This window comes from Asparagus officinalis, chromosome 5, assembly GCF_001876935.1.
Source record: "Asparagus officinalis chromosome 5, Aspof.V1, whole genome shotgun sequence".
Taxonomy (NCBI): domain Eukaryota; kingdom Viridiplantae; phylum Streptophyta; class Magnoliopsida; order Asparagales; family Asparagaceae; genus Asparagus; species Asparagus officinalis.
This window is the reverse complement of record NC_033798.1, coordinates 101,624,037-101,639,522: the sequence shown is the minus strand read 5'-3', so window position 1 is coordinate 101,639,522 and position 15,486 is coordinate 101,624,037. Positions and strand designations below refer to the sequence as shown.

General features: G+C 39.8%; 3 protein-coding genes across 4 annotated transcripts in view; all 3 read right to left on the bottom strand.

The window, feature by feature from the left end:
- LOC109842267 (probable xyloglucan endotransglucosylase/hydrolase protein 23) overlaps positions 1–1,084 on the bottom strand; it is a 2,066-nt gene extending 982 nt beyond the window's left edge. The window contains exons 1-3 of the mRNA XM_020411164.1: positions 479–1,084; positions 190–383; positions 8–86 (exon numbers count right to left, since the gene is read on the bottom strand). Of these exons, the coding sequence (XP_020266753.1) occupies positions 8–86; positions 190–383; positions 479–736 (531 nt within the window). The 5' untranslated portion in view covers positions 737–1,084. The remainder of the gene's footprint in view (positions 1–7; positions 87–189; positions 384–478) is intronic.
- Positions 7,301–8,570, bottom strand: LOC109840405 (probable xyloglucan endotransglucosylase/hydrolase protein 23). The gene is made up of 3 exons (XM_020409044.1): positions 8,177–8,570; positions 7,895–8,088; positions 7,301–7,808 (listed from the first exon to the last, which is right to left on the bottom strand). Exons 1-3 carry the CDS (start codon positions 8,432–8,434, stop codon positions 7,406–7,408), a joined length of 855 nt encoding a protein of 284 aa, XP_020264633.1. The 5' UTR covers positions 8,435–8,570; the 3' UTR covers positions 7,301–7,405.
- On the bottom strand, positions 13,213–15,039 carry LOC109840406 (probable xyloglucan endotransglucosylase/hydrolase protein 23). Of its 2 annotated transcripts, none has more exons than XM_020409046.1 (4): positions 14,243–15,039; positions 13,952–14,145; positions 13,807–13,861; positions 13,213–13,772 (listed from the first exon to the last, which is right to left on the bottom strand). In XM_020409046.1, the coding sequence occupies exons 1-4, from the start codon at positions 14,498–14,500 to the stop codon at positions 13,407–13,409; spliced, it is 873 nt and encodes a 290-aa protein (XP_020264635.1). In that variant the 5' UTR covers positions 14,501–15,039; the 3' UTR covers positions 13,213–13,406. The 2 variants fall into 2 exon arrangements, with proteins under 2 accessions (XP_020264635.1, XP_020264634.1); XM_020409045.1 differs by having other exon boundaries at positions 13,213–13,737; positions 13,790–13,861; positions 14,243–15,033.

The following is a 15,486-nucleotide window of genomic DNA, read 5'->3' as shown; positions in this document are numbered from 1 at the left end:
TTCTCATGGGCTGGTTGTTGGGAAAGGCAACACCCCTTGATTCCAGATTCTTGAAGTCTCTGATTGGGATGCCGTCAACTGAGAAACTGAAACAACGATACCAAAACAGTGAGCATTCGGATCTTGTTTTAGTTAATTGTAAAGAGATTCACAAGGAAATGATTGCCTGGAATATTTTAGATCACTTACATAATATGACTTGGGTTCCAGAGAATTGAGTAGGTGTGGAAGTCCTTGGTAGGGTCGAACCAGAGGTGGAACTGCTGCTCTCTGTTGCCCTTCCCTTGAGTGAATACATTAGTATGCAGTGTGTATGGGTCTCCACTGAGATTTCCAAGGAACTCGAAGTCAATCTCATCATGTGTAGGTCCTTGTGAAGAGAGCTGCAAACATACATGCAAGTTTGCAACATGAAAATTAGTTCTAAATAATCTAGTTAGTATACAATGATTGCGAATCCTATTAGTTGAGAACTTACATAGTAAGCTGTAACAGTGCCGGCCGAATTCCCCGCAACTAGCTTGAGCTGCATATCAATCTTGCCGAAAAGGTATTCATGCTTGGATTGGAAGCCAGAGCCAGAGGTCTTGTCAAGGGACAGACTGAGGAGCTGTCCATTGTTGAGGATCCTTCCTCGTCCATCGCCCCAAGTGATGTCGAAGTCATTGTTGAAGTTGCCAGCATAAGCAATGCCTATCAGAGAGCATGCTAATAGAGTAAACAAGATTGGGGCCATAGCAGAGGGCAAGCAGACTAGATGTATGAGGAGAATGTATTAAGAACGCTAGTGATAGGAGTGAGGAAAAAGAGGAGGAGACGCTGGTCTTCTTATAGCAGAGAACGATATGAAGACTGTTGTGGGATTAGGAAGCGTATTGGATGCTCCAAGTTGGAGGCTGGCAACAGACTTGAGACAGCTAAGGCAATTACTTCAGAGGACGCGGTCTTTCTACATCAAGTGGTTTTCTATGGCCCATGGGCAGTAAAGTTGAGGCCAGATTTCCTTTATTGCCGATTTTTATATGCTTTTCTGTGTTGGTGTGTGATATCAAGCATAGATTAGATTCACCGACTCAGCTTAATAAATCACCAGGTACCCCAGCTCTCTCCACATGTTTTTATAAACTATCTTAAAAGGTTAAGGTTATCAGCATTCTTGATTGTTTTTTAGAAGCTGGGGCTAGATGGGAATCTAGCCTAGCCATGTCAAACCCAATCCATGTTTAGGGTGTGTTTAGCAACGACACAGAACTTCGTGTGCTACAAGTCTGGTCCAATATCTTGTTTTTAGTTTGGCATAAGTCAAACCCAAATTGAACTAGTTTTTTTGGAGCAGCTTCACATCTACCCCCACCTACCTAGCCGCAGTAACACCTATCCTTAATAGTAATCACCTAACTCTAATAGTATTTACCTACAACTAAACCAATGTTATAAATAACCCCCAACTGTTTGTTTGAAATCATCCCAGTAACAGAGCGAGAGAGAGAGAGAGAGAGAGAGAGAGAATTTGTATTTGAGTATAGCGTGTTTGTACTACTAAAGAAATAATAACAAAATATTTCTTGTGTCCACCACTCCTCTCAACTCTACAACCACTTATAGAGTGTAGAGTTGAGAGGAGTGGTGGACACCAATAAATATGTTGTTATTATTTCTTTAGTGGTACAAACATGTTATACTCTCAAATACAAATACTCTATCTCTCTACTACTAGGATGATTTCAAACAAACACTGGGGGGTTATTTATAACATTAGTTTAGAGGTATGTAAAAACTATTAGGGTTAAGTGATTACTATTAAGTGTATGTGTTACTGTAGCTAGGTAGGTGGGAGGTAGATGTGAAGCTGCTGAATTTTAGCACTCCTCAACAACGGCTTCTCTATCACGAGTCCAAACTGACTTTGAAATTCTGCGAACTTTGAAATATTCAGCGCTTTGATGAATATGTCAGCTATTTGTTCGTTTGTCCTGATTGGCTTCATTACGATCTCCTCTTGAAGAACTTTCTCTCGAAGAAAGAGATGATGTGCTTCGTCCTAGCATGAAAAACTGAATTATCTGTCAATCGTATTGCAGACCGATTATCATAATGTAAAGCTACTAAGTAGTCTGTGGGCTAATGTAGATCTCTCATTAACTGAAAAAACCACGTGATTTCCTAAGCTGCCATCGTTCCTGATCTATACTCCTTCTCTATAGTTGACAATGACATCATTGACTGTCTTTTGCTACACCAAGATGTAGTCGCTGAACCGAGACTAAACACGTATCCGATAGTAGACCTTTGAGTGTTATGATCTCCAGCATAGTCAGCATCACAATAGCCATAGACATCACATTCTTCTCCTTTTTTATATATGAGACCATAGTTAATTGTACCCTTAATGTACCTTAGGATCCTTCGGATTGCTTCTAAGTGAGGTTTCTTTGGCTTCTGCATGTATCAGCTCATGACACCAACTGTAAATGAAATATCTGATCTTGTCATCGTTAAATAGATCAAGCTTCCAACTAGTTGTCGATACATAGTTGGATCTTCCAAATCTTTTCCTTCATGTGCACGCAGTCTCAGATTTGTCTCTATCAGTGTTGAGATTGACTTGCAGTTGAACATCCTGTACTTGAGCAGCATGTCCTTCGCATATTTTGCTTGACAAAGGAATAGTCCATCCTTCCTTCGGTCGACCTCCAATTCGAGAAAATGCTTAAACTTCTCAAGCTCCTTCATTTGAAACCTAACTGAGAGATTTATCCTCGTTCTCTGGATTTTTGCTTCATCATCTCCACTTAAGATTAAGTCATCCACATATACCAACACGATTGCTAGCCTATTGCCAGTCTATTTGACAAATAAACTAGAATCTGCAGGAGAAAGAGGGTATCCACTTTGAATTAAGAACTCACTAATATTGCCATACCAAGCTCTCGGGCTTGTTTCAGTACATAGGGAGCTTTCTTTAGTTTGCAAACATATCTTTCCTTTTCCTTGCTCTCAAATCCGATAGGTTGCTTAATGTAAATCTCTCGATCCACCTCATCGTGTAGAAATGCATTCTTCACTTCCATCTACCAAAACTTCCAACTCTTGCTGGCTGCTAGAGCTAGAAGAACTCAAACTGTTGTTATCTTGACAACTAGACCGAATGTCTCGTCATAAACTAGTCCATACTGTTGCGAGAATCCTCGAGCCACCAAGCGTGCTTTGTATTTCTCAATTGACCCATTCGGTCGAGTCTTGACCTTGTAAACTCATTTGCAGAAGATATGTTTGACATCTTTAGGCTTTGGCTCCAACTCTCAAGTTTGGTTCTGCTGTAGAGCTTGAATTTCTTCCTTCATTGCTCGTCTCCATTCAGTAATTTCGTATGCTTCCTCAAAGGTAGATGGCTCTTTCACATCTTTCATAATGACAGCATTAGCATACTTAGGATTCGGCTTTCTGGGTCTTGTTGATCTTCGAAGTTGTTCTTGTTCTTCTTCGATGTCCTCTATCTGGCTTGGGCGCACTTCTTTTGGCGTTGTCTAATAAATACCGGTTTTTCATGGATTATTCTCCTTTAAGGATGTTGAACAGCTTGATTTTGTCTTCTTCGATTGATCCTCCCCAACTTCTCTTGTAGACTATCCTCTAGATCTTTAGAATCTAGTAGCGCAACTTCTTGTGAAGCCCACCAAGATGAGGCTTCGTCAAATACAACATTCATTGATATATAGCACCGTCCGGTTGTGGGATCACAACATCTCTATCATTTTCTTTTACTGTCATACCCCACAAAAATACACTTTACAGCCTTTTTGTCGAACTTGCTTCCCCTTATCTCTCATCATGCGGTTGGAACAACCAGAATCGACGATCCAATCTTTATTATAACTGATTTCTTTCCGATCTGAAACCGATGCAAATGTGGAGTCGGATTTTTCTACAAATGAGGTTAGTGTCATACCAACAACCTCGTCTTCGTCGACTGGTACATCTTTAATAATGGCTAGGGACTCTTGGGCATCTCATTCCTCTTCATCATCTTGACATCTGCACGATGTTGTAGTATTGCTCTCTACAGATCTTCTCTTATAGCGACAATCTCTGGCAAAGTGTCATTTCTTCCCACAGCTGTAGCAGCTACTGTCAGGTCTCCTTACTCGACGATCACCTTGCTTCTCATGTTGTTGTCTTCTGTCGGTGTATGGTCGTCCGGCTGCCTCCTTGAACCAGCATTTTCATACTCCTATTTCCTCTCGCCTCTTGGTTTGCCTCTCTCCTTGCTACTGAAGAGTGCTTCATCTTCGCTTTTTATTGAAACGCGGTCATTTGTTTGGCTAGGGTTTTCTGTATAGCGAGCAAACTCTCCAACTCTAATAATGTTGGTTGAGTCGACTACCCGTGTAGCAGCAACTAGTCTGTGACATTCCGATCTCAAACCGTGGATTATTCTTTTATCATACTTGCATCGGATACTTTAGAATCTGGATCTAGTTGAGCAATATTTGAACAGAGTGATTTTACTTGCTTAAAGTACTGGCTGATTGTCAGATTTTTCTGTTGTAAGGTTATCAATTTATTCTTTAGGAGTTGAAGTTGAGCATCGTTCTTTTTCGAGAAGAGTATCACAAACGTATCTCATGCCTCCTTCGGAGTTCTAGCATCTCGCATATAGTTTACGAGATCGTCTTCTACTGTCGTCTTCAGCACATACATAGCCTTGTCGGCTTTGATGTTCCACTTTCCTAGTGTTTCGCTAGTTTTCCAAGGTGTTGTAGTTTCAACACCCCCGATGACCTCCCACGGGTCTTGTCCTTGTAAATAGGACCTCATACACGTCTCCCAGTAGTTATAGTTATTACCTTTGAGTTTCTTGAGTGTAGCAGTCGTATTTGCCAAATCCATCACCATGACGTGGTACTGCTTCAATATCTCCACGCAAGTCTGATCCTTGACCAACCAACTTCACAGTCTCGGACTGAACACGAACTTCGACCTTCAAGAATGCCGATAGGATCACTGTAGGAAAGAGCAGGTCACTGACCGCCTTGCTTCTAACATGAGCTGCAACTTCAACTATTTCACGTGAACAGTAATAATATTTGTGAATAGTTGTCGTACTTATGAATAGTATCATACTCATAAATAGTGCTCAGTGCCTTCAAAGGGTAAATGATAATCTGACTTATTTTCTGATGTGGAGAATCCACCTTTGGTGACAGTCACAGAGCATACGATAAACAAATACACACACCCTAAGCTAGGTTCTAATACCACTTGTAGAGTTGATAGGAGTGTTGGATACCAAGAAATATTTTGTTATTATTTTTTTGGTACAAACACACTATACTCTCAAATGCAAATACTCTCTCTCTCTCTCTCTTCTCTCTCTCTCTCTCTCTCTCTCTGTTACTGGGATGATTTCAAACAAACACTTTGGGGGTTTATTAATAACATTGGTTTAGGGGTAGGTAAATACTATTAGGGTTAGGTGATTGCTATTGATGGTAGGTGTTATTATAGTTAGGTAGGTGAGGGGTAGATGTGAAGTTGCTGAATTTTAACATAAACTAGTTTTTTTTATGAATTAACCTTATACGATTCAACTTTGGCCTAATTAAAATAAAATTAGTCTAGCCCGATTCTATTTTGAAGTTGTCAAACACACTTAGGGAAAGGCCTAACCCAGGTTAAACATGGAGCTATTGTAGATTTTCAACTGATAGACATGTAACTGTAAATCTCACTGTTAAAATCCATAAGGCTGACCACTGGCTCAAATTCCAGTGTCTAAAAGTAGGGTTAAATGATTACACAAACTCATGTACTATGATGGTATAACCACCACATCTCCAAATTTATTTTATTATCACTTGCACCCTCGAACCTCAGATAATGATACCTTCCCTCAATTTAATGTTCATGTTTTTAGCAGTTAGATAGGCAGCCAAAGGTATTTATCGTCGTGTGATTCTCAGATGACGTCTCCACCAAACTAGAGAAATAATATCGTCTAGGTTTCAGTGAGTATAAATGCTAATGAAATAGTTTCCGGGATATATGTGGTTATACCCATATAGTTTCGAGGTGTTTCTGCAATTAACTTTAAAAGAATGTTAGCTTCAACAATGTACTCATCAGCTAGACTCTCCTGTGTGTCAGCAATTTTACTTGCATTCTCCTCTCTCTCATATTTCAAAGTGCGACCTGAGTGAAATACTAATTAGTTGCTCAAGAATATGCCCAAGCAAAATAATTGAATCATGGCACACAATCATGAGTTCTAGTAAGTTAACAAGCTAAATATTTTAATTTTCCCATAAATAGATGTAATTCTGATTTAACTAGGAACCTATATAATTGCTTTCTAGTACTTTCCTCCTGATTTTGTATGTACTGGATTAAATTTATGCCAATGCAATCAGAAGTCCCATATGAATTTTTGATTTGGAATGGGAACTATACATGTTATTTTGGGAAATAGATTTATTACCTTAATTTGTTGAAATTAAAGTGCTAATTTGGTACATTACACGTCAAATTAGAGGGCATGTAGGTTGGGGTGGGTATGTGATTATCATAAAGAATAGCGTGTGGAGAAGGGGACGGAGAGCAAGCATATAAGCAAGTTTTTTTTAAATAATTTTCACACATAAAAATATTTCTGTTTTAGTTTTACCAACTCAGCTTAGTTATTTTAAGATTAAATTACAGAAAACCCCAAGAACTTTCAGCAAATTGTAGTAAAGCCCCAAAAACTTTTAAAACTGCACTGAACTCCCAATAACTATTGGAATTGCAGATAACTCCACAGTAAGTTTCTGCAATTGCAGAAAACTCCACAGTAAGTTTCTGCACTTTATAGATAACACCTGTGACAGTGTAAGTTCATATTTTGCATTGGCAGCACATTTTAAATCCTAAATGTGGATTTTGGATTAACATTGTTATGGGGATTACCTGCACAAATCATAGACAAACTAAAAAGTATTAAGATTGTAAGTATAGACAAACCAACCTTCTTTGTTTGATTTTGAATAGATCTGTGGTTACTTTAAATAGAGTCTGAGCTAACAAGCCTTGCTAAAGAGATCTGAATCAACTTATGCACCAGTTCGTAAAGAGCTAAAATGAATTGTAGGAAAGTGATTCCTTGCACAGTACATATTGTGATCTAATATTAAGTCATTTATGGACCCACTTAAGATTTCTAAGTCGTCAACAGTATCTATATGTGAAATCAGACTGAACAATGTAAAAGTCATCTTTTTGTTGTTGTTGTTGTTGTTGAGGATTTGTCACTTTGTGAAGTATGTATAAAATATAAATATAATATCATAAATAAATAAAAGAATCAACTAATTACTATTTACTATACATGATTTTCTTTTCCTTCTTTTACACTCCCAAATTTAAATTTTTAAGCTACAGAGCACTCTGGCGGCGGGCCTTGAGGGAACCTCTTCAAGTCGGCGCAATAGTTGTAGATCATGTAATTCTTCTGAACCCATCTCATCCTCTCTTGCCTTGTTGAATCCAACTCTTCATTCAACCATGCATTGCTTGGTGAAGCACTTGCAGATTTCTTTGAAGAGCAGGTGGAGGTACCAAAGGACCAAACACAAGCATTGGCATTGAAGTTTCTATATGATGCAGTGAACGGAGCTTGAGTCCAATCAGTCTTAATTAGTCCTCCCCTTGTAGCCCAGTCATCAGCATTCCAGAGGCTAGAGTAGATTTTCATGGGCTGGTTCTTAGGAAAGGCGACTCCCCTTGGTTCCATATTCTTGAAGTCTCTGATCGGGATGCCATCAACTGAGAAACTGAAACAGAAATTTTGAATCTATGGTTAGAATTTGAATGCTTATTATCTAACTATACACAGAAAAAATTATTGCTTAGTGCTTACATTACGTGTGATGGATTCCAGAGTATGGAGTAGGTGTGAAAATCCTTTGTGGGATCAAACCACAGATGAAACTGCTGCTCTCTGTTTCCTTTCCCTTGAGTGAACACATTAGTGTGCAATGTATATGGATCTCCGCTGAGATTTCCGAGGAATTCAAAGTCGATCTCATCATGGGTAGGCCCTTGTGATGAAAGCTGCAAACATTTATAACCATTAGTCCTATTTAAGCAATACACCTTATCAATATTTGCAAACTGAGAACTCCATGACTTGATAACTTACATAATAAGCAGTGACAGTGCCAGCAGAATTTCCAGGGACTAGCTTCAGCTGCATATCAATCTTGCCAAAGAGATACTCATGCTTAGATTCGAAGCCAGATCCTGAGGCCTTATCAAGAGATAGGCTAAGGAGCTGCCCCTTATTGACGATCTTTCCCCGGCCATCACCCCAAGTGATGTGGAAGTCATCGTTGAAGTTGCCAGCAGAAGCAATGCCTATCAAAGAGCATGCTAGTAGAGCAAACAAGACTGATGCCATGCTGAATTCAGTAGGGAAGACCTAACAGATTAGAGATGCTGAGGAGATGAAGAGAATGTATTAAGCACAATTGTGATAGGAGTGAGGAAAAGGGGAGGAGATGGTGGTCTTCTTATAGCAGAGCAGAGTATGAATGTTGTGGCTTTAGGAAGTGTATTGGATGCTTCAAGTTGGAGGCTGGCAACAGTCTTGTGACAGCTGTGGCAATTACTTAAGAAGACGCGGGTCTTTCTGCATCACGTGGTTTTGTTTGGCCCATTGGCACTAAAGTTGAGCTCAGGTTTCTTTATTGCCTATTTTTATATGCCTTCTGATGTCAAGCATGGATTAGATTCACCGACTCAGCTTAAATCACCAGGTACCATTAACTCTTGCCACAAGTTCTATAAACTAATTTAAATGATTATAGGTTATTTGCCATTTTTCATTGTTTTTAAGTAAGCTGGGGCTTGATGGGAATCTAGCCTAACCCTGTCAAGCCCAATGCAGACCCACACGTACACTTTACAACCAATTCTAGCTGGATTTGTTGAGAAAAGCCTGACTCAGGTTAAGCCATGAAGCTGCCGTAGATTTGTGGTTCACCAAAAATTCACTGTAAATCTCACTGTTAAAGTCCATAAGGCAGACTACTAGCTCAAATTGCAGTGATTAAGGAAGGATTAAATGCTGATACAACCCATGTACTGTGATGGTGTAGCCAACTGCATTCCCAAATTTATTTTATTATTACACCTCCGAACCACAGATAATGTTACTTTTCCCCCTCAATTAAAAGCGCAATTTGATTTAAATCGACGACAAAAAGTAATTTATATTCATGTGATCCTCAGATATCTCAACCAAATGAAAGAAATCATGTCGTCTAGAGTTCAGTGAGAATAAACTCTCCTAGTTTGGAAGTGTATCTGGAATTATTTGAAAAAGAATTTGTAGCTTCAGGAACATACCCATTCACTTAGAGAGTGTTGATATAGTGTATTATAGTGAGTTTTAGTCCTACATTGGTTGTGAGAACATAGCTCAACCTCCTCTACTTGTATAAATATATGTGTACGCTCAATATTCAACTCAAGGAAAATTTACCCAAGATTCTCTCTCTTACTTTAACATGGTATCAGAGCTAGGAATAAACAATTTTTTAACACTTCTGCATTTTTTAGCCAAATCTTAACATTGTTGCTTTGCATTCGTTTAACATCTTTTTTTTTTTTGCATTCCTGACATTGCCGCTTTGCAGCTTCTTAACACATTTCGCGTTCTCGTTTAACCTTCGGGTTTCATTTTAATCTTCGGGGTTATATTTTAAACCTTCGGGTTTCATTCTAACCTTCGGGTTCTATTTTAAACCTTCGGGATCTATTTTAATGGCATTGCCGTTTCAAGATCATCTCTTGATCTCAAATTTACGACATAACCATTTTTTCAAGACCATCTCTCGGTCTCAAATTAACGGCATCGTCTTTTCAAGCCGTCTCTCGGCCTCAAACAAATGGCATCGTCGTCTCAATCCATCTCGACGTCTCAACATCTCAACATCGGTATTAATCCGTTGTAGGTCTCCGACGTGAGCATTAGATCCGGCCGATCTTCGGGCCACCTTGGTCGCCGATTTCGTTCAAGGATTATTATCTTGAACTTTGAATTGTTGCTATTATGACCTCTTCATTGGCACTTGCTTCTCAGGCTCGGTCTAAGCTCTTTTGCACCTATTGCAAGAAGGAGGAATACCGCTTTGAGACATGTTTTCAGCTTCATCCTGAGTTATGTTCCTCAAGAACTGGTCGTAGTCAGCGATCCCCTCAGTCCTGATGTTCTAGTGCACTAGAATTACCGGTCAATGTTATGTCATCTACCACTTCAGACCCTATCATTCAAGCTATTGTAGATATTAGCCGTCAAATTACGGATCTTCAGCATACCACCTCTCCATCTGCTGTAAAACTCTCTGATATTCGCCGTCAAATTAAGGTTCTTCAAGCTACTGCAAATATTAGCCGTCAAATTGCAGCTCTTCAGCATACCACCTCTCCATCTGCTGCACAACTCTCTGATATTCGCCATCAAATTGATGCTCTTCAGCATAGAGCCTCTACATCTACTGCACAACTCTCTGGTATGCGTCTTGCTGGTTCTTCAGCCAACCATTCGGTCTCTGGTATGAATAATCTCTGGATTTTTGACTCTGGCTGTTCCTTTCATATGACTCGTAATGCTTTCCTCTTATCTTCTGTCTTCATTTCCTCTTCTCTTCCCCCTATCTACACGGCTGCTGGACAACCTTTGTCTATCACTCAGTATGGTTCTATCACCCCACAAACTGACTCATCTGGTCGTATAACTCTTGACCCCGTCTATGTGGCTCCTCAATTATGTTTGAATTTAATTTCTGTTAGCTCCTTATGTATGGATGGCTTACTTGTCTCATTTTCTTCTAATAGTTGTATTGTGCAGGATCTACAGACGGGCAAGACTGTTGGGACCAATCGGAGGAGACACAAACTGTATTTTCTGGAATATCTTCACCTTCCAGAGTCCATACGTCCATGTTCTCTTGTTGCTTCTGTAAGTCTAAAATCCTCTACCTTACTTTCTGCAGATTTGTGGCATAGACGACTTGGTCATGTGTCTCATAAAAGGCTAAAAGTCTTATCCAGTCCGGAGTATTTGGTCCCGTATCCTCTCGTTCTCATATTGAGTCATGTACTGGTTGTAAATTGGCTAAATTCGCTGTTCTACCGTTTTCAACCAGTACATCTGTTTTCACTTCCTTATTTGATTTGGTTCATTCTAATATCTGAGGGTCAGCTCCTCTGTCTTCTTCATCTGGCTACTTATATTATGTTAGTTTTATCGATGATTTCTCTCGTTATACATGGGTCTACCTACTTAAAACTCGCTCTGACGTACTTGCTGCTTATCAAGCCTTCACTGCGATGATCTTCACTCAATGGCAAGCTCGTATTAAAGTTTTTCGTTCTGACTGTGCCAAAGAGTACCTATCCTCTACCATGCGCTCTATCATGTCCTCTCATGGGACTATCTTTTAACAGTCATGTCCTTACACTCATGAGCAAAATGGTATTGCAGAACGTAAACATCGTCATATTCTCGATACTACTTGATCCATGCTCATTTCTTACTCTGTTCCTCGTCGTTTCTGGGCTGAGACCATTCTCACTGCTACTCATGTCATTAATATCACTCCATCTATCTCTCTTTCCGGTGCTACTCCTCACAGTCGTGTTTATACTCATCCTTCCCGTTATGATCTAGTCCGTGTTTTTGGTTATCGATGTTTCGTTCTTCTGCCATCTCACAAACGTGATAAATTGTCTCCTAGAGTTGTTCTCTGTGTCTATTTAGGAATTAGTTCGGAACATCGAGGTTATCGTTGTTATGATCCCGCATCTCGTCGAGTTCATATATCTCGACATGTTCAGTTCGAAGAGGATTCTCAATTTTGTAGCTTTTGCATCGTTTTGATCACCGACTGCTGCTTTTTACATCGTCCACGAGATCGCACAAATAGTAATGTAAAGTGCGGAGCTGTTGATGGGATGGAATTGGCTTGTCCTGCTTGATATTTCAACCAGGCCCTGAAAGTTTCTTATGTTTTGGTTTGAAAGTTAAGCACGACTGCGGATAACCTGGGCTCATATAAAACTTATTCGAGGTGCATTATATATATCTAGCGTTAACTATAAATACACCATGTATTAATTGGATTTGGATCCTCTCCACTACAAAAAAGTAGTGGAGAGACCGCTACTTTTAATCTCAATTGTTGATTATTTAGTAGACGGTTATGATACAATCTAAATTTAACATTTACCATACCCCCGTGTATCGCACTCATTCCTAATTTGCACTAAAAAAATCACAACCATCAACTAGATAATCAATGGTTGTGATTATGTAGTGGTCCCTCCACTATTTTTTTGTAGTGAAGAGGATACTAATCCGTATTAATTAGGGTGAGCTGTTTATTATCTCTAAACTTGCTTTATTATCGTTATTATGCGGTGTTTGGCAACTCTCCCACCATCCAAGTTGGTGGAGTTTATCTACTTAAAGGGTTGAATTGTTGTTTGGATAAATTTGGGCCAACTCTAAACTTGGTTTTTCTTAGTTCACAATTTAGGCTCTTATCTAGGTTAGGATTAAACCATCCCCTACTTGGTTTACAACTAACCTAGTTAAGATTTTAACCGTGTTAGTGAGGAGTAGCCAAACACCCCCCAAGACTCTCTTGTCTAGAAGTAAGTGCTTCTCAATTGTTTATACTCATAATGTGGTTATCTCGTGATATCAATGTGTTGTAGAACGATACAATAACATCTAATACTTTTTTGACTTGAGAGCAAAAACACAATTTTGAAACTTAAATACTGTTTATGCTATACTAAACTTAATTGCGCTGTAGCAAAAAATTTCCCCCTTTGCTTGCTATTCAAATTAAAGTAAAAAAAAAATTAATCTTAAAATATTGTTCATATCTTTTTTTTTTCTTTTCTTTTTTTTTTTGGGGGGGTTGGGGGGAGGGGGTTGGGTTCTTGCCGATAATGATTTGAACATTTATCAGACACTTCACATATAGAGATCTTTTCTGGCTCTATTAAAAAAATGATAAAACTTGTAAATTATAGTGTATTATTTTGTTAAGTGGCTTGGATAATATTGAGTTAGAATCAAGAGTTTTATCATTTTTGGTTGTGTTTTAATGCAGATAGAGATACTACACACACCTAATCATGCAAGAGTATGTGCATAGGATATAAAAGAAGTTTCATTTATTTCTTAAAAAACACCAACAAGAGCCTAGTCTTAACCACCAAAATTCATGTATCACACCAGTGCAAGCAATGGGACTAAAAGTATCAGATTATATAATAGGTAAACAAATAAAAGAATCAACTAATTACTGTACGCGAGTTTGGTTTCCTTCTTTTACAATCCCAAATTTAAAATTTTAAGCTATAGAGCATTCTGGCGGCAGGCCCTGGGGAAACCTCTTCAAGTCAGCGCAATAGTTGTAGATCATGTAATTCTTCTGCACCCATCTCATCCTCTCTTGCCTTGTTGAATCCAGCTCTTCATTCAACCATGCATTGCTTGGTGACGCACTTGGAGATTTCTTTGAAGAACAGGTGGAGGTACCAGCAGACCAAACACAAGCATTGGCGTTGAAGTTTCTATACGATGCAGTGAACGGAGCTTTAGTCCAATCAGTCTTAATTAGTCCTCCCCTTGTAGCCCAGTCATCAGCATTCCAGAGGCTAGAGTAGATTTTCATGGGCTGGTTCTTAGGAAAGGCGACTCCCCTTGGTTCCATATTCTTGAAGTCTCTGCTGGCTCTTTGGAAAGGCGACGCCTCTTGATTCCATATTCTTGAAGTCCCTGATCGGGATGCCATCAACCGAGAAACTGAAACCGAAAATATGAATCTACGGTGAGCAATTGATCTCTTATTACCTACCTACATACAACAGAGTTTTAGCGGTCATAATTGCTTACATTATGTGTGATGGGTTCCAGAGGATGGAATAGGTGTGGAAATCCTTTGTGGGATCGAACCACAGATGAAACTGCTGCTCCCTGTTGCCTTTCCCTTGAGTGAACACGTTAGTGTGCAATGTGTACGGGTCTCCGCTGAGATTTCCGAGGAACTCGAAGTCGATCTCATCATGGGTAGGCCCTTGTGATGAAAGCTGCAAGCATACGTGACCATTAATTAGCCTATGAGTAAGCAGATGCAGCTGATCAGGTATCTTAAATCCTAGAATTCGATGGGTCGAGAAAACTCACATAATAAGCAGTAACGGTGCCGGCAGAATTTCCAGGGACCAGCTTGAGCTGCATATCGATCTTGCCAAATAGATACTCGTGCGTAGACTCGAAGCCCGAGCCCGAGGCCTTATCGAGAGACAGGCTGAGGAGTTGTCCGTTGTCGACTATTTTCCCGCGGCCATCGCCCCAAGTTATCTTGAAGTCGTCGTTGAAGTTGCCAGCAACGGCGATGCCTACGGAAGACAATGCTAGTACAGCAAACAGCAATGACGCCATAGCAGCTGGAGTTAATAGTAAAAGCAAGAAGAGGAGGAGAATGTTTGGAGGGAGATTTTGATTATGGAAGTGAGGTTGAGAGAATGAGGAGCAAAGCCGGTCTTTTTATAGCTATGCGGATTTGGGGGAACGTTGAAGAGAGGGAAGTGTGTAGGATGCTTCAGTTGAGGGCTGGCAATTGGCTTGATACAGCTATCTCAGGTACGACGCGGACGCGGTTCGTCTTTAAATCTGGGGAAAGCGAGTGGCAGTAAAGCGGAGGGGCACGGTTTCTTTGGTGGCCAGCTCGCTTCGGTTGAGGGAAGTGGGGTTTCAGCTCCGTAGCTTTTTTGCGCGTTTTGATCACCGACTCGTCGCTTTTTCACATGGTCCACGAGATCGCGCGAATAGTAATGCATAGTGCAGAGCTGTGGGTGGGCTGGAATTGTTGGCTTGTCCTATTTGATATTTTAATGTGGCCGGCCCCGAAACTTTGAAGTTTCTTTGTGTTTTGGTTTGAAAGGTGTTGCAGGTAACTTTAGCCCGTATAAAATCCTATTGGGGGTTGCATTACATATATCTAGCGTTAATTATAAATGCACACCCTGTATTAATTTGGGTCGGTTGTTTATTATCTCTAGAGTTGCTTTATTAGCGTTATTAAGACTCTGATGTCTAGAAGTAATTACTGCTCGGTTGTTTACTATATCCACAATGTGGCTGTCCTGTAAAATCAGTAAGCTGCAGAAATATACGATGATATTTTAGCATGCTGCAAAGACCCCCTGCTTTTGTAGAGGTTGAACATGCATCCCTGTAGGCCTATAGCCTGTGTTGTGGCAATTGAGATTTTGGTAGTTAGATTTTGGGATGCGCATAAGCGTGCCGGCACTCTTGCTTAATTTGTAGACCTTGCCCCATATCTCATCTTGGATTACTTATTAGAATTTGGGGTTCATCCAAAGGCCTCCCATAATTATCTTCTTATTTTTATTTTTATTTTTATT